Source organism: Bos taurus, chromosome 7 (assembly GCF_002263795.3).
Source record: "Bos taurus isolate L1 Dominette 01449 registration number 42190680 breed Hereford chromosome 7, ARS-UCD2.0, whole genome shotgun sequence".
Classification (NCBI taxonomy): Eukaryota; Metazoa; Chordata; class Mammalia; order Artiodactyla; family Bovidae; genus Bos; species Bos taurus.
The window spans coordinates 87,791,903-87,810,860 of NC_037334.1; the positions used below are offsets into that span (position 1 = coordinate 87,791,903).

The 18,958-nt window shown below is 36.5% G+C and overlaps 1 protein-coding gene across 3 annotated transcripts in view; it reads right to left on the bottom strand.

The window, feature by feature from the left end:
- Positions 1–18,958, bottom strand: part of TMEM161B (transmembrane protein 161B) — a 78,359-nt gene that overhangs the window by 52,709 nt on the left and 6,692 nt on the right. For 2 of the 3 annotated variants that reach the window (XM_024994074.2, XM_024994072.2), the window contains exon 1: positions 1,237–1,323. Coding sequence is in view for 1 of the 3 variants with exons in the window: in NM_001205673.1 (NP_001192602.1) it covers positions 1,237–1,340 (104 nt within the window). In the remaining 2 variants the exon portion in view is untranslated. Of the gene's footprint in view, positions 1–1,236; positions 1,341–18,958 lie in introns of those variants that run through there. The other variant, NM_001205673.1, reaches the window with a different exon arrangement.

Below are 18,958 nucleotides of genomic sequence, written 5' to 3' on the forward strand. Positions count from 1 at the left end.
CTTTGATGAAGTTTTAACTTTGCTAAAACTTTAGTCATTATTTACTTTGCTAATAAAAATATATATTTTTAAACCACTGTTCTCTCACGCTTTCCATACACATGTGTGTGTGCACATATCAGTGTTCAAAAAACCTTTTTGGACAATCTAAATAGTATTTTCCTATATTTAAACACTGATATGGAACAAGCATAAAGCACAAAGAATATACTTAAAACTGAAAAATAAATTAAGCTTTGTGGATAGAATGGCTTATTATTGGTCTTGCAGTATATGAAATCATTAGGAAGATAATAGCTGTCCATTGCTTTCTAACTTAAAGTGAAGGGAAAGTCGCTCAGTCGTGTCTGACTCTTTGCGACCCCATGGACTATGCAGTCCATGGAGTTCTCCAGGCCAGAATACTGGAGTGGGTAGCCTTTCCCTTCTCCAGGGTTCTAACTTAAAAGGTCTAAACAATAGAAAACTGATATACAAATCAATAATAAAATCTATTTATTAGAGACAAATAACTGTAGTAAAAAAACTATAGTCATGGTACCAAACCTGTAATCTGCCTTTCATAATTACACAAGATTGTGACATGTATTTCTGTATGCAGGGTTTTACTGCTTTTGCCTCCTGATATCTGTATTTAACTTCTGGACTGTTTATTTTATTCTTTAACTTTCAGCAAGGTAACTTAGTTCTTCTCCATCAGGGGCCAGTAGTAGTAGTAAGCTTATAGTGCACTAAACAAAATTAAAAGCCTACAAAACAACTTCACCCCCTCTTTGCTAAATTAAAGTTTAAAATTATTTATTAACAGTAAAACAAAGAACTCCTAACTCTCATAATACTCTCAACTAAGTCACCAGTAATAGGGCAGGTGCTTTGAGTCATTTTTTCCAACAATGGTGAAAATTTAAGCACTTCAATTTATAGTCACTTCCTCTTATTGACCAACTTTTTTTAAAAAAGGTAACTAGAAAAGTCATGTGCTAATTCCAGTGGCCATGTTCAAAAAGGGATAGAGAAAGAAGAGACTAAATTCTTGACAATGATCATCCTATTATCTTTGTACTCAACAAACTACTACTATCTCAAGTAAGAGAAATAAGGAAGCTGGATTTTTCTTGTAATTTTCCTTTTTCATGTTTTTAGAAAACTGGAATTAGCACTTAACTTCTAGGAGGTTAATCAGCCTGGTAAACAGAGAAGAAAGTACTAGTCAGAATCAGCCTGTCCTTGCCTTACCTGCCATTACAGAGTAGCCACCGAGCAAGAGAATAGTGAGGTAGAATCTTCTGCATGGCACTGGCCATCACCATGGTAACAACCAGCTGTATACCTATCACACCCTGTGTAAAGAAACAAACAGATGAGTTTAACAATGAATGAATTTAGATTTAAGGACACCGCTGAAAAGCTTTCTATACATTTCGAAAATTATACTTTGTAAGAAAAATGGGTTTACTATCAAAATACCTATTATTCTGCCATATGGGATCTCACCTCATAATCCTCTACAAGTTATCCAAGGGTCACATCCATATTAACAAAAGTTAAATTAGGGAACATACACATTCAAAATCTATTTCCAAGAAATCTTCTCTATTACCTGAGTGTGCCAAAATGAAGCGGAAAATAGTGATTTTTTTCCCCCATCCTTTTCCAGATTTACTCTATTCAACACACTTACAACACCAGCTTGGCTAGCTCTAAAAGCAGTATGCCTGTTTTTTAATTCTAGGGTGGCAATGAACAACTCAAGAGCATTAACTATACTAAATGTGACGGTGGAAAGTCACTAGAAAAAAAAATTTAATTCATCTTATCATCACAAACTTTCAATGGGTGGGTTTTAACAAGGTCCAAACATGCCCAGTTTGTTCTCATCAATCCCTCTCTTGTTCTCTGCAATACCTAATTCAAACCTTCTCCCATCTCCCCACACCTCCAACCTCCCTCAAACTTCTTCCTTCTTAAAAAAAAAAAAAATTCAATCCTAGCAAAGTGATTCAGTTTCACACACATACATATACATGTACTTTCCACACATATTCTTTTCCATTACAGGTTATTACAAGATATTGAATATAGTTCCCTCTGCTATACCATAGGACCTTGTTTTTACCTATTTTACATATAGCAATTTGCATCTGCTAATCCCAAGCTCCTAATTTATCCACTCCCTCCGAACTTCTCTCGATTCAGTAGAGGACAGGTTCCAGTTCACAGAGAACAAAACAATAGCATCAAATGAGAACTCTCATTTGACACCAACAAGCTCACAATCACTGGTATCTGCACCTGTCTTCTTATACACCCTCTAGAAATATAACAACAGAGTATCTTCGGTGTAAAGCAAATCCCTCGGTGCTTCAGAGCCCATCCTCTCACGGATTTTCAGGAACCTCAACCACTGAACAGCTCCTGTTACTGTTCGGTTGCTAAATCATGATCAACTCTTTGCCACCCCACGGACTGCAGCACACAAGGCTCCTCTCTCCTTCACTATCTCCCGGAGTTTGTTCAGACTCATGTCCATAGAGTCAGTGATGCTATCTAACCATCTCATTCTCTGCCGCCCCCTTCTCCTTTTGTCTTCAATCCTTCCCAGCATCAGGGTCCTTTCCAATGAGTTGGCTCTTCGCATCAGATCTCTTCTCTATTTAAATCCTTCCTATTAGTATTTTAATACCTTTCACCTTCCTAAAAAAATAACAATAATTTCCCCTTATTCTTTATTTTCTCTTCTATAAAATGAAGCTAATAATTCAACCAACCTACTAATCAAGCTGTGGTTAATAATTGTGCCTGTTTCAGAGAATGCAGCCAATACTTGTTATTGTCCTAATTATCATTCCTATTAAGGGATAAGTTTGTTTTTTTTTTTAATTTCAAGAAAAGAAGGCTTTTCAAAAAATAACCATTACTTCTATAAGAAATAAATTGAGAAAACAAAATAAATGGAATCATACCAAAAAAAATAACATTAATCTCCTAAGTGATAAAAGAACACTAAAAATTTTGAAAAAATTAGATTTCAGTGATTTTAACAAACTGTTCAATCAACCGTCCATCACTGTAACAAATGGACTATCATGATGCGGATGCTGAAAGTGTGGGAGGTCGTGCACGTGCCAGGACAGGAGATATGGAACTCTCTACTCTGATCCATCTTGCTGCAAACCTAAAAGTGCTCTAAAAACATGAGGTTTTAAGAAAAATCAAATCAAATGTATTCATAGAGAAACAGTGTAAGTAATGTCAAAATAACTGGAAAAGACATTTGTAACTCATATCATAAAGGGATAATTTATTGTTGCTTAGACTCTTTCGCAACTCCCTGGACTGTAGTGCACCAGGATCCTCTGTCCATGGGATTTCCCAGGCCAGAATATCAGAGTGGGTTGCCATTTCCTCCCCAGGGGACTTTCCCGACCCAGAGATCAAACTAGTGTGTCCTGCAGTGGCAGGCGGATTCTTTACCACTGAGCTACTTGGGAAGCCCAAAGGTATTATTTACTTGTTAGGTATTATATAGAGTTCTTACAAGTCAATTACTAAAGGAACAAATGCCTTCTTTCGTATGTACACAGAGTTCTTTAAAAAAGGGAGCAAAATGGCTCTTAAACAGGACTGTTTTTAAAATGCCTTTGAAACCTGCCTCAATTCTGGTTTCAATGTGGATATTTTAATGCCTTAAATTCTACCAATTGGGTTAAGGTTCAGACCATTTTTATATTCTCCTAACATCAAAGGTTACATTTTTGTCTTTTTTTCTTTCATATTTCCTATCACTTGCTTTTACTATCTTATTTTCTATATAGTTTGTGATAGAAGTTCTGCAATCTCCATACAGTGAATGCCATTACAAAGAACGCTTTCAGGCAGAACAAGGCCAAGAAATATATTAGCAAGTGTGTCAGAAGGTTAGTCTATTTGAGATTACAGACGTAAAAGCAAAAGATAATTTTTTTAGTCGGAATCAGGGAAAGTTTTGTGGACAAAGTGAACCTCCATCTAGCCTTGAAAGAAATCTGATAGTATCAGAGAATCTTCAAGGTCATCTAGTACAATCTCTCACAAACATATGTAACAATTTATTAGAGTGTAAGCTCCTTAATGGAGAAGGCAATGGCAATCCACTCCAGTACTCTTGCCTGGAGAATCCCAGGGATGGCAGAGCCTGGTGGGCTGCCATCTGTGGGGTCGCACAGAGTCAGACACGACTGAAGCAACTTAGCAGCAGCAGCAGCAAGCTCCTTAATAGCAGAAACCGTATCTTAGTCATATCTAATAAATGTTACAGGTATTAAATGGCATTTCAGAAAGACTGATCTGCAAGATATGTGTGTGTGTGTGTGTGTGTGTGTGTGTGTATATATATATGATGGACTGTGATGAACTGGGGAAAAAAGTCATCTTATCAAATTCTCTCCTCTTATTCCAAATCACTGAGCATAATAAAATACTGCTGATAAAACCAGGACTAAAGAATGTAAACCATGTGAAGACCAAAACAAATAAAAATCAGCAAACCGGATTGACTAGCATAATAGCAACTAGGCTTCTGCAATGATCCACACCAAAAAAGGTAATGATTTAAATTACAATGGTATCTCTGGTTGTAAGAAGAAAAATGTATGCTAAAGATATTGTTGAAGAATTCACAGGATGATGGTATACTGAAGCAAATGAGGAACTAAAGAGATCAACCTCATGAAAGGCAAACATCATTCTCAATGTTGTAGCTAATGTTTGACTAAAAAACATTAAAAAATGTAACTTTACTCTATTCACTTATCTTACTATGCCATTTCCATCTTTTTAAAATAAAGTTGAAAGTACTTTCTCAAAACCTCATCTGTTTACTGTTAAATATATAAGTTTTCTTCCAACTTTCTAACAGAAGTCAATAAACCCTTCCAAGAATGAATCAGCTGTTGCTGCTGCTACTGCTGCTAAGTCACTTCAGTCGTGTCCGACTCTGTGCGACCCCAATAGACAGAAGCCCACCAGGCTCCCCCGTCCCTGGGATTCTCCAGGCAAGAACACTGGAGTGGGTTGCCATTTCCTTCTCCAGTGCATGAAAGTGAAAAATGAAAGTGAAGTTGCTCAGTCGTATCCGACTCTTAGCGACCCCATGGACTGCAGCCTACCAGGCTCCTCCACCCATGGGATCTTCCAGGCAAGAGTACTGGAGTGGGGTGCCACTGGGTAACTGTACATGTGGATTAAAAGAAAATGTTGTTTTTTCCCAATAGAAGAATCCACCTAATTTTTTTGAGAAATAATTTTTAAATTATGTGGGGAATATGTCCCCAAAGTTAATCCTTTTCATATTTATTTGGAAAAGAGTCCTTGGAATACATTTTCAAAATGACAACCATTTTACAAAATTATATATTATCAACTTAATATGTTGTTAGTACTAAACTTAGATCAACTTTTGAGACATTGCTATACAACTGACAATCACAGTGTACATGTCAGGGATCAACATATTAAAATACATTCAACTCATTAATTGAGACACAATTATGTGAAATTGAAAAACAAATTCTAATAACCTGCCTTCACTGACCAGCTTAAGTGCCCATGTATATCTAAGTTTGTCCAAACAGAATTTTTGAAATGTTTAGTGTAAAAACCAAATTCCCTGAATATCTTTCATTATTTTTAGTTAAAAGCTAATGCTTAAGTAAATTTAACCATAAACAAACATAAACTTCACACAAAAAAACTACTAAACTGAGTAGATACGCACCGATACAATAAAGTCCATCATGGCTGAAGTTTCAAGCGCACGACCTTATGGGTCATTGGCCAAGTGGCCTTAATGGTTTTATTAGGGCCTCAAAACAATAACTTGACCAAAGAGATGGCTTCTGTCCAGATTGGTTGCCCTAGGCTCCAATTCTCTTGATAACTGGAACTGGGAAAAGTCATTTATGAAATAGCTCGTAAGCTCCCAAGAAGGGTGAAACATTGGGGCAACTTAGGTTTCAACCTTTCCACATCTATTAACCTGAGGCCATGAAGAGCAAGAAAAAGTTATTTGCCTTTAGTTTATAGAAGAATGATCATTTCAATTTTTGTTAGTAATCATTTCTGGGTAGGTTAAAAAAATTCTTACCAAGGAAAATTAGCCAATTCTCTGAGAAATAAAATATATCAAATACCAGTATTTTATCTTGCTTGACAATACTGACAATAAAACCCCCAACCTAAAGAAAAACATATTGTAATTTTAAAATTCAAACTTGGAACAATATTATGTCAACCTCAGTGGAGTTGATATTTTGTTTCATTTCACTAAACTTGCTCTCCTGTTGACAAACAGACTGAAAGCAAAGTATACACTGTTTACAATCAGAAGGCATATCAGCAACATACTTGAACTCAAACCACCCCAAATGGTTTTAATTATCACTCACCCTCCAATAAATGAGACAGGGGAAAAAAAAAAAAAAGAGGCTATTACCCAATGACCTTCCCATTTTTGGTTTTTTAACTTTTTACATATTTTAGTGATAGCTAGACATATTGAGACAGACTTCTTAGAGACACCCAAATAATTTATACTACAAAAGAAGGTGTGAACTTCATTATTTCAATCTAGATTTACATAAAACTTAGAATTCACACATTGAGCATTTAAGCAAACCATCTCCCAACAATTTACAAATGAGGTTATCAGGGTCCAAATAGCAAACCCCATAGAACTACCCAGTCACAAACTTATCTAGAACCCAGATTCCTAATCCAACCTAATGTTTTTTCCTCTGTTTCAGGGCATTCAATGAACATTTACTGGGCAACAAACTACATGCACTGAACCACTTGCACACAATAGGGAGAAACAGCACAGTCCCTGTCACCAGTGAGAAGTCAGGCCAACAGGAGAGTAAATAGCTGTTGGTCAGTTGCTCAGTCGTGTCTGACTCTGCAATTCCGTGGACTGCAGCACGCCAAGCTTCCCTATCCTTCACTATCTCCCGGAGTTTGCTCAAACTCTTAATACAAAGTGATGAGAGCACAGGCAGAGGATTCTACCAGAATGCAGCGTGCATACTAAGGGACAAGAGCTGTGAAAGGGTGTCATGGAAAGTAAAGGCTAAGTTAAGACTCCGTGGACTCAGCTTGGTGAACCACCAGTGCTATCTGCTTCACACAGGATGACAAGTAGGCCAAAACCAGATACTGAAGGGCAAAACCTACAGACTTAAGTTCAACCTGAAAACAATAAAGAAACCCATGAAAAGTCATATGACCACATCAGAACCTAAGAAAAGTCACTCTGGATTCCTTGTAAACACTAGATGAGGGCTAGGCCAGCGGCACTAAGACAGCTGCTCAGGTATGAAAGAAGGGCCTGCACTAAAGGCAGCAACCACTATTCATCATGTAACAAGTGAGTTAGGGTCTCAATCCAACAATGTTAAAAATCTATAAATTCAAATTACATCACTACAGAAATTATATCTATAAACAGGAAAAGCAAACAAAACTTTAACAAATACAGGCTGTCTGCCTAATCCAATATCTTGCCAGCTAGTATTAGAAACTTGCCAGAGGACTTTTCTGTCCCTCTGACAGAAAAGTATCTCAAATACTCAGAGCAATGACATTTAGAATAATTCTAAGGAACATAGCATGGCTGAATGAATGAATGACACTACTACAAAACAAACCGTCTTGACAGAACTTAAAACCCAAGATTATCATATTCAGTTCAGTTCAGTTCAGTTCAGTTGCTCAGTTGTGTCCGACTCTGCGACCCCATGAATCACAGCACGCCAGGCCTCCCTGTCCATCACCAACTCCCAGAGTTCACCTTAAGTCACGTCCATCGAGTTGGTGATGCCATCCAGCCATCTCATCCTCTGTCGTCCCCTTCTCCTGCCCCCAATCCCTCCCAGCATCAGAGTCTTTTCCAATGAGTCAACCCTTTGCCTGAGGTGGCCAAAGTACTGGAGTTTCAGCTTTAGCATCATTCCTTCCAAAGAAATCCCAGGGCTGATCTCCTTCAGAATGGACTGGTTGGATCTCCTTGCAGTCCAAGGGATTCTCAAGAGTCTTCTCCAACACCACAGTTCAAAAGCATCCATTCTTCAGCGCTCAGCTTTCTTCACAGTCCAATTCTCACATCCATACATGACCAGAGGAAAAACCATAGCCTTGACTAGATGGACCTTTGTTGGCAAAGTAATGTCTCTGCTTTTCAATATGCTATCTAGGTTGGTCATAACTTTCCTTCCAAGGAGTAAGCATCTTTTAATTTCATGGCTGCAATCACATCTGCAGCGATTTTTGGAGCCCCAAAAAATAAAGTGTGACACTGTTTCCACTGTTTCCCCATCTATTTCCCATGAAGTGATGGGACCGGATGCCATGATCTTCGTTTTCTGAATACTGAGCTTTAAGCCAACTTTTTCACTCTCCACTTTCACTTTCATCAAGAGGCTAATTTAGTTCCTCTTCACTTTCTGCCATTAAAGGTAGTGTAACAACAAATATATTAAAGACAATTTTGGAACATAAAATTGCATAGTACTATGAACAAGGGTTCAGGGTTATATAAATTCAAAAAATTGTACAGAAAAGTTTCAGAGTAGATGATTAAAATGAAACCAAGGAAGGGAATTCCAGGTTAAATGACAAATGGGAAGAGAGTAACCATGGGACCACTAAGAACTTAGTTCAACCAAAGCAGACATCAATATGTTACAAAGAACTGTGAGAAATCAGATGAAGACAGAATTTTAGATTGTTAAAAATCTTTAAAATCAAGAGGATGCATTGATCTGAGGTATTTGCAAATATTGCACTGGAAGGCTTTTAAACAATCAAGGGTAGGAGAATAAAATAATTCAAGTAACATAGGAAAATTAGACATAACAATATATTGAGCAACCCTAAGACTAATAAGGTAGAAACAGTTGAAACTAGGAAGGAAAGAACAAAATTAAAAAGTATGTTAGTAGGAAACCAATCAACTTTGAGTATGACCAAACATGAAAAAGGAAAACAACTACAGAATAAAACAGGAATGTTTCAAAGGGTATTTACAAAAATATTTTAGTTTTGGTGACTGGTAGAACCCTGGACTCACTGACAGGAAAGGTGCAGACTGAAGGAAACTCAAGGAAGTGGATTGACAAGCTTCCCATAGGCCTCCCACTGAGGCTGTGCCCTCAGCCATTCAGAACACACACAAAACATGTTTCTCTGGCACAATCGATCTACATCAGACAGACTGGCAATAATCAGGTTTGTAAGAGTTCTAACAATTAATATACAGTGAAACATAAGTTACCAAGTGGATCAGATGTTCAAGTTCACTAACTGCGCCATTCCATTACTGTCTTAATGATACAATGGAAGTCAAATAACAGGCAGGCTGCTTGGGAAGGAGTGATTGAGAGCAAAAGGCAGCACTGAGGGACACTTCACTCAGGCAGGGATAAAGTCTGACGAACACACAACAGTCGTCTAGAGCATAAGATACTCTCAACCCTAAACAGTTCTGGGTAAGTTATGTTCAATTCTGATTCTTAAAGCATGTTTTTCTAGACTTTCAAATGACAAAACTACTTTCCAATTCTACTTCTTTAGACAAAACCCTATCTAAAAATTTGTCTTTATCTTTTGACATGTGAATATGATTGATTTGGCCACAATCTAGTCTAGCTTAAGTCTTGCAAACAATCCATATTTAAGTTCAAGGTGAGAGGACAACTTCTTCCATCACATGTTGATCTTATCAAACTCTTAAAATGTTAACCACCCTTCACTGCCACCTACAAATAATATGTGATAAGTGATATGGTAGAGGTCAGTACCCAGTATTATATGGATACATTCCAACGAAGGGGGTGAATAAATCTACATGGGAGGTAGGAAAGACTTGTAGTATCCACTGTCAGAAAGAAAAGAAATACAAGTTCAGATACATCTATCTGTACCAAAGCTAGCGGAGGTGATGGAATTCCAGCTGAGCTATTTCAAATCCTAAAACACGATGCTGTTAAAGTGTTGCACTCAATATGCCAGCAAATTTGAAAAAATTAGCAGTGGCCACAAGCCTGGAAAAGGTCAGTTTTCATTTCAATCTCAAAGAAGGGCAATGCCAAAGAATGTTCAAACGACCACACAATTGCACTCATTTCCCATGCAAGCAAAGTAATACTCAAAATCCTCTAAGCTAGACTTGAACAGTGTGGGAACTGAAAACTTCCAGATGTTCAAGCTGGATTTAGAAAAGACAGAGAAACCAGAGATCAAATTGCCAACATCTGCTGGATCATAGAAAAAGCAAAGAGAATCCCAGAAGAACATCTACTTCTGCTTCATTGACTACGTTAAAGCCTATGATTGTGTGGATCACAACCAACTGTGGAAAATTCTTCCAGAGATGGAATACAAGACTACCTTACCTGCCTCCTGAGAAGCCTGTATGCAGGTCAAGAAACAACAGTTAAAACCAGATATGGAACAACGGACAGGTTCCAAATTGGGAAAGGAGTATGTCAAGGTTGTATATTGTCACTCTGCTTATTTAACTTATATGCAGAGTACATGATGCAAAATGCCAGGCTGGATGAAGCACAAGCTGGAATCAAGATTGCCAGGAGAAAGATCAATAACCTCAGATATGCAGGTGATACCCTTATGGCAGAAAGAGAAAAGGAACTAAAGAGCCTCTTGATGAAAGTGAAAGAGGAGAGCGAAAAAGTTGGCTTAAAACTCAACATTCAAAAAACAAAGATCATGGCATCCGGTCCCATCACTCCATGGTAAACAGGTAGGGAAACAATGGAAACAGTGACCGACTTTATTTTTTAGGCTCCAAAATCACTGCAGATGGTGACTGCAGCCATGAAATTAAAAGATGCTTGCTCTTGGAAGAAAAGCAATGACAAACTTAGACAGTGTATTAAAAAGTAGAGACATTACTTGCTGACAAAGGTCCGTCTAGTCAAAGCTATGGTTTTTCCAGTAGTCATGTATGGATATGAGAGTTGGATCATAAAGAAGGCTGAGCGCCGACGAACTGATGCTTTTGAACTGTGGTGCTGGAGGAGACTTTTGAGAGTTCCTTGGACTGCAAGAAGACCAAACCAGTCAATCCTATAGGAAATCAATCCTGAATATTCATTGAAAGGACTGACGCTGAAGCTGAAGTTCCAATACTCTGGCACCTAATGTGAAGAGCCAACTCATTGGAAAAGACCCTGATGCTAAGAAAGATTGAAGGCAGGAGGAGAAGGGGACAACCAAGGACGAGATGTTTGGACGGCATCACAGACTCGATGGACATGAATTTGAGCAAGCTCCGAGAGATAATGAAGGACAGGGGAAGCCTGGTGTGCTGCAGTCTGTGGGGTCTCAAAGAGCTGGACATGACTGAGTGACTAAACAACAACAACAAATTTGTACCAAGAATGTACATGGCATGAGCTGAGCTACACATGGCTAGATTGTGGTATGGGCTGCACACAATGGATTCTCCTATAAGTACTTAGAAGTCCCGGATCCTGAGCCTGGAAGCAATTAAATCTAATATATTTTGGAAGAATAAATCTGCTACTACCATGGAAAAGTAAAGACGTGAGTAAAAGTAACTGGAGGCAAAGAGCTAAATTACAAATCCACTGAAAGAGTCCAACAAACATCATGAAAGCCTAAACTAAAACAACTTCAAAAACAAGAGCAAAATTAACATTTTTAGAGGGGAAAAAAAAGGAAATAGGCATGAGATTAATAATCATCTCTGCAAGCAGGTAAAGATTACACTTAAGTGGTTACATAAGGATAAAATGCAAATAATGGGCATAATTATTGTTTGGAGAAATTAAGCAATAAGAGGAGAATCTGACAGTTACTAGAATGGCTCACATATAAATATATATATATATATATATATATATGTAGTGGGGGAAATATACATGCATAAGGCAAGAGGGAAGGAACCAATATAAGGGGACTGCTAAATATTCTAATCAAGAGTTAACTGTGAATACTGTTTAAGAATCAGAAATAGATGAGACCAAAGGCCTAAGCTGAAAGTAAAACTTCATGAGACCTTGTTTTACCTAATAGAAGCACACAAAAAAGTAAAGAGATGTATTAAATTTAAAAACCAAGGTCTTTAGAGTTTACATAACTTGGGGGAGGGGGTGGAAACCAGGTCAAGAATTCCTGATGCCCTGCTTTCCACTGGATATAGTCATTTTGGAAAACTCACTATATATCATTTCAAAGTCCTTAGATCGTTCCCTAAAAACCATGATGGGATGGGGAGCTGATCTATAAAACAAAAGAAGGGAGGGAATTTTGTGAGAAATTCAAAAGTTGTGAGAATTTTGACAGAAATGTAATGGGAGAATTGAATGAATAATTGCCAAACAACTTTGTCTAAAAGATGAAGCTTTAGGTACAACATCAGAGAAATAAAAGATCTGGAGTTAAAGGTTAAATCTGCAGGATAATTAAGTAGCTGGTCAAAAGAGCCAAAGAAAATCACCAAAGTGGACAAAATTTGAGAGATCTTGAAAAATGACCACACCAAGGTCAGGATCTTGGCAATGTGACTGCGGGGAAGGTTCAGAGACTTTAAAAAGTGGCTGAAGAATCTGAATAAAGTCACCTATTGATATTTAATACAGATTTATTGATTGAATCATATGAAATCAGATACTTAACTGTTCTGACCTACAAAACAGCAATTTCATATAGTTCAAACTGTTACTACAAACAGAATTATATATACATAATATATAGGTAAAGGTAAAATGACAGAAAGGGAGTTGAAAACCACAGTTATCAACAACTGTGATTTGGACTCAACACGGGTTTTCAAATTTAAACATTTACAGAGTAAGTTCAGTTTGCAAAACATCAATGTTTTGTGCCACAAAATATCTTTTAAATTTCCTTAAAGTAAAAAAGTAGAAGCAGAAATTTTTGTCTCCCAATTCAGAATAAGATGTCTAATGTACTTTAAAACTAAGGTCAAAACCCACAAACCAATAAAATGCCTAGGTAAATATCACCCTAAATATCTTAGTGAGAACCACATAGTAGAATGCATGAATTTCACATAACTATATTCAACAACAGCAGCTCCAGACTTTCTGCTAAAGGTGATGATATAAAGCCATTTTTCAGAATTTGATTAAACTTAGAAAAAAACTTCAGATATTTCCCCAAGATATAAACTGATAAGGCAAAGTGGAAGATCAACAACAAAGAGAGGGCAAGGATAAAAATACTTTTTCACAAGAACAGAGGACACTCTAATTAAACATAATTTAGAAAACATCTTAATGTATTAGAGTTGAAATTAATAGTTGTTTATCTTAAAAGATCATTTTCCAGTTATAGTAGGTTGAATAAATTATGCAATATTTCATATAAAGTAATGCCATATAGTCATTAAAATGTTGATGAAAAATGAAGTATTTTTAAAGATGTTAACAACTTTATCTCTAGCCAAAGAAGGCATAAATGTTTTATTATAATACTGATAAGTAACAAACAAAAGGTTCAATAGAAGAAGACATCCCTAAATTCTGCTAACTCTTCCATAACCCTAAGAATATTTTCTGACAATATAAACAATATCCCTACAATCTATATTCAAAAGAGCTATTAGTCAAAACTAATAAATTTACATTTGACATTTACAAATCATCTTGCTTATTCAAACTAATTATTTCTCATTCCTCACATTCATTTCCTCCATAAAACCTTCCTTGCTACAAAAAAACATACACGTAATTCCAAAACAGCCTTTATCGTGCTCAGCTGTCCCCTTCTAACAGTCTCTCCCCTTCTAGAACTACATTTATCTCATTTTCACTTCTTCAGCCCCAAACTCCAATCCTAGGAAAGAAAGTAGAATATTTACTTTTTAGATGAAATAAGAGGATAAAGCATAATTTGCCCACAGTTCTTCACTACATTCATATGTTCCTATACGTGCCAAATACTGAACTTTATTTTCAATAAAGAAGAAAATTATTTAAGATTGAAAGATATCATGTTTTCTGCATACCTCAGAGTAAGATTTGTAGCAAGTTTTACAAGATAATCCTCTCAATTTAATGCAATATGTGTTGCAAATACTTCCTTTCAAACTTTTGTAAATACACTAATAAAGCTTTATTAAACAAATTTAAAATAAAAATTTCAGCTTATCTCTAAGTTTTAAGCAGAAAAAACAGTCAAGAAAACTTAAAACATCTTTAATGTTAACTGTTAGAAAATGGTTTCATTGTGAATATTTTAATATGTTGAGTAATAAAACATCACAATCAAGATAGTTCTGTCACTAAGTGGTGATAGCACAGCAACAAGACAAACCTTCTCTGGGACTCATTCCTTATCTACAAAAAGACAAGTTGGCAAATGATCTGCAAAATACTGAAAGAGCTTACTGATGATGACTGCAATTACTTCAATTAAATAAACAACAGATTGTTTGCAGTTACATACTTACCATTACTAAGTCACCATCAAACCCTGTGATAGGCAGTCATTCCCAATGGGAAAGAATAACTATTCTTTCCTCATTAAGAATTAAATGAGCTACTATTTGTAAGAGCGCTGAAAGGAAATCAGAGCTCCATCCAAGTTAATGTAAAGAAGTACACCTAGCCCACTGCCCAACATTCTTATCTCAACAAGTGGTTTGCAGTATTTCTCTTACGAGACTTGTGAATGTCAAAAGTTCAGTCTCTCTCTCTTTTTTTAAATTTATCTCAGCTATGCGGTCAATTCTCTTAATATTAAATGTTTTCTTTATGACCTGAAAACATTTTTAGGAACTATGATGATCTTAACAACTTCTGATGGGAATGACTGAGAAACTATCAAAATCAAAAATAAGTGTTAGTTCAAATAAAAAAATAGTTTTAAAGAACAAATATCACAGTTAAACTTACTACATATACTACAACAAATTTTAACCAAAGCTTTCTTTTCTGTCCCTCCTGACTGAAAATTTATTTCTTTGACATTTAATTCTAATTGCAGCTATTCTAGATTCCTTTCAACTTCCTTTCTGTCTTAAAAATTGGATTAGGGAAAGATTAGTATATTCAACATGAAACAACTGACCTATCCAAACAACGAAACTGTCTGGGAATAAATGATACAGTGAGGCTTCACTGTCTTAATGTTAATTAAGAAAATAGGGAACAGAGCAGGAAGGCAGCAGGCACGAACTTAAATGGAAGTAAAATTCTACTAATGAATTAGCTATTAATAAAAGCAAAACTTTTGAGGAAAAAAAGGCATGGCTTCTCTTTTAAACAAGCCTGTAACCAGAAGCAAATGATTGTAATCATGGAACACTTACATACATATGCCCATAAACCATAAAGAACTAGAACTGTTTTCTAGTCAGTCATTTATACTAACCATAAAAATAGCCAAAATCTTCCGAAATGAGAAAAATACTTAAAAATACTTAACAAACACTCAAGTTAATGAAGTTCTGGTTGAGCAGAATCCTCACTATGACTTTTCCTTTTAGGAAAAGAAAGCAGGAAACTCCAGCACTGCTTTTTCTAAGCAGATCACCGCATGAAGGCAAACAGAGGCAATCAACAGGTCAAAGATAACAACAATCAGCAAACCACTGTGTAAAGGGCAGACATTAAAAACTATACATAAAAATAAGCAATTCAAGACTGCTATTTCAAAGGGTTGTATTACTTATCAAAAAGATTAAAAGTATTAAGGTTATTTAAAAAGGAAAAACAGCCATAGCCTTTGAAGTGCCTTATCTGTGACATTAACTGATGGCAGTCTATAATCATATATTTATACTATGGAGCTTATTGAACTTTCTTCTTCATAAGTAATTTCTATTGTTGGAGAAAAGTCTCCCAAGGCCCCTAAGTATTTCCATGTCATCCCTTCACAATCCAAACCTCCTTACTCCCAAGAACTTATTGCAAAGATTGATCACTATCACCAAGGACTTCCATTTTTTCCCCTAAAGAATCTTTGTAATAAATAGCTAGCTAGCTAACTAGTTTATGGTTAGTCCGGAGTTACATGGGGAGGTGACTTCTGCAAATTCTACTAGCAATAAAAACGTTTACTAGAGTGTGCTGAACGTCTGGGAAGGAAGGCAAGATACTCTACAAGACTACGTTCTCCTCTGCAACTCCAGGGGGAAACCCAGTTCTAGGTGTAAGCAGCAGGTAATCCAAGTGAAAAGAAAAGGAGCAAGCCAGTCCTGAGAGCCCTCAGGAAAAGTGGGCTGTGACACACGAGATACACCTGGAACACTGCAGGCTTACACTGAAGAAATCCCAATTCACCAAAGGTCCTTATCCCCAGTTCTCTAATTGTTCCTCACTTTATCAGTGTTACTGGAAGTTCATCCCCAGGCCTAAGGGAAATTCATGCTCTAGTGTGAAGGAGTGCCAGTTAAGGTAAAAGGAATATGAAGGAATCCTCATTGTGACTTACTACAGCAGAGTCAGATGTATTTAGCATCTGAGTTAGAAATGCCAATCATTACAGCTTTCATGACAGTAATAATTAATTTCTCTAATACCATGAGATGTGATACTGGATAGTAAATAGGTTAGAAGGATTTTCTAGAAATATAATTACTAATTATAGTATTACTTCTAGAGGAGAATGTTTTTGAAATTCAATCTTTTCATTAAGCTAAAATTTATCAAAGGTAAACAGTAAGATTGGCACAACAGTACAGTGGTCAAATAGCCTGATTTAGAAGTCAAATTTCACCACCGCTGGATATACAATTTTGGGTGAGCTACTCTAATCTCACTGTGCCTCCATTTCTGTATCTGTAAAACAGAGGTTAAAAAAAAAAAGTACATAAAATATAGAGATTAAAAAAAATAGTAGGAGCCCAAGAGTGATTACTTCATAAGTGTTTAGTTAAGTAGAGCAGATACATATTAACTCTAAATAAATGTAGCTACTACTGCTATTAAGGAAAAGTACTTAAAATTCACTTTCTTATCCACCCAACATACTTCTGCTGCTGCTAAGTCCCTTCAGTCGTGTCCGACTCTGTGCGACCCCAATAGACAGAAGCCCACCAGGCTCCCCCGTTCCTGGGATTCTCCAGGCAAGAACACTGGAGTGGGTTGCCATTTCCTTCTCCAATGCATAAAAGTGAAAAGTGAAAGTGAAGTCGCTCAGTCCTGTCCGACTCTTAGCAACCCCATGGACTTCGGCCCACCAGGGTCCTCCATCCATGGGATTTTCCAGGAAAGAGTACTGGAGTGGGGTGCCATTGCCTTCTTCAAACATACTTCTACTTACACTTAAAGACCAAGACTAATCAATCCTTTGTTAAATCCTTCTTAAACTCCATACAAATTGAATATTCCCTCCTTGATCCCCTCAATGTACATTCAACTAAAAGTACATCAATAATATTCACAAATCCACATATTGAGAGTCACAGACCTTGAAACAAACTATAGAGGTCATTTAGTTCTGGTTCAAGTAGACTTTCAATGCCATACACTTATTGTACTCTTCCCAAAGTCACTTTTAAAGATATGAATGTTTGAGCAGTTGGTTTTAACACAACTTTTAAAAAATAAATAAAACACTATAATCAGCTATCAAGACTCTGAACTTCAATACTGAAGTATCAAAAGCTGAAATTATTTCAGGTTTTTCTAAATCTTTTGTTTATGGTCAAAACACAAAATATATTTAATCTAACAACAGAATTACTGTCTATTTAATGTAAGTAAAAGATACTCTGTAAGCTCAGAATACTTATGAGTGAACAAGTTGTATTCTCTCAAGATCTGTAATAACGTAAAAGACTAAAAGTATGTGGCATAAAAAACGCAATCTATTAAGTAAAATGTAGTATCACCTACTGACGTAAGATTTTTAAAAACACATTTCTATCATTTTTCTGTTCACTATATGGAAAGGTAATCATACATGACTTTACTGAAAGATTCACACTATAGTTAAAGACACTATGAACTTTGTACCTAATACTACAATACTTCTTTGGTGCAATCATAAACAGATTTTCAAAGACAGCAGGTATATTGAACTCAAAGGTGTCCCAGTGCCACCTTCTCACTGTGCTTTCCCTGAAGGCCCTATCTAAAATCACCACCCCGATCATTCCCTTAACTCTGTTCTATCTTTTCTTATTGTATTTACCATGACTAACAAACATTATATCTCAACTGATTATCATCAGACTCTCAATATAACCTAAGATCCATAAAGATAAGAAAGTCTCTGTTTTATAAAGTTATGTCTCTGTTGCCAGGAACAGCATGTGACATACAGATACTGCTTAACAGACAATGAAGGAATGATTAAACAAATACTTTTGAGGTAAGAGCATGAATTTTAAGTGTTTGGTGAAACAAAAGGGACAATCATTTCAGTTAAAACCAAGAGAATGTTCATTTTACCGGGACTTTAGAAATTTTCTTTTCCTGTAACTCAAGAGTAGGTAGTATACAAAGAGTAGCAGCGAAATTTACAAATCAGGTTTATTTCTTCAAAGTTCCTCTAGCTATAGTTTTTCCAGTAGTCATGCATGGATGTGAGAGTTGGACCACAAAGAAGGCTGAGCACTGAAGAATTGATGCTTTTGAACTGTAGTGCTGGAGAAGACTTTTGAGAGTTCCTTGGACTGCAAGATCAAACCAGTCAATCTTAAAGGAAATCAGTCCTGAATAATCATTGGAAGGACTGATGCTGAAACTGAAACTCCAATACTTTGGCCACCTGAAGCGAAGACCTAACTCATTAGAAGAGACCCTGATGCTGGGAAAGATTGAAGGCAGGAGGAGAAGGGGACGACAGTGGACGAGATGGTTGGATGGCATCACCGACTTGAAGGATATGAGTTTGAGCAAGCTTGGGAGAGGACGAAAGACAGGAAAGCCTGGTGTGCTGCAGTCCATGGGGTTGCAAAGAGTCA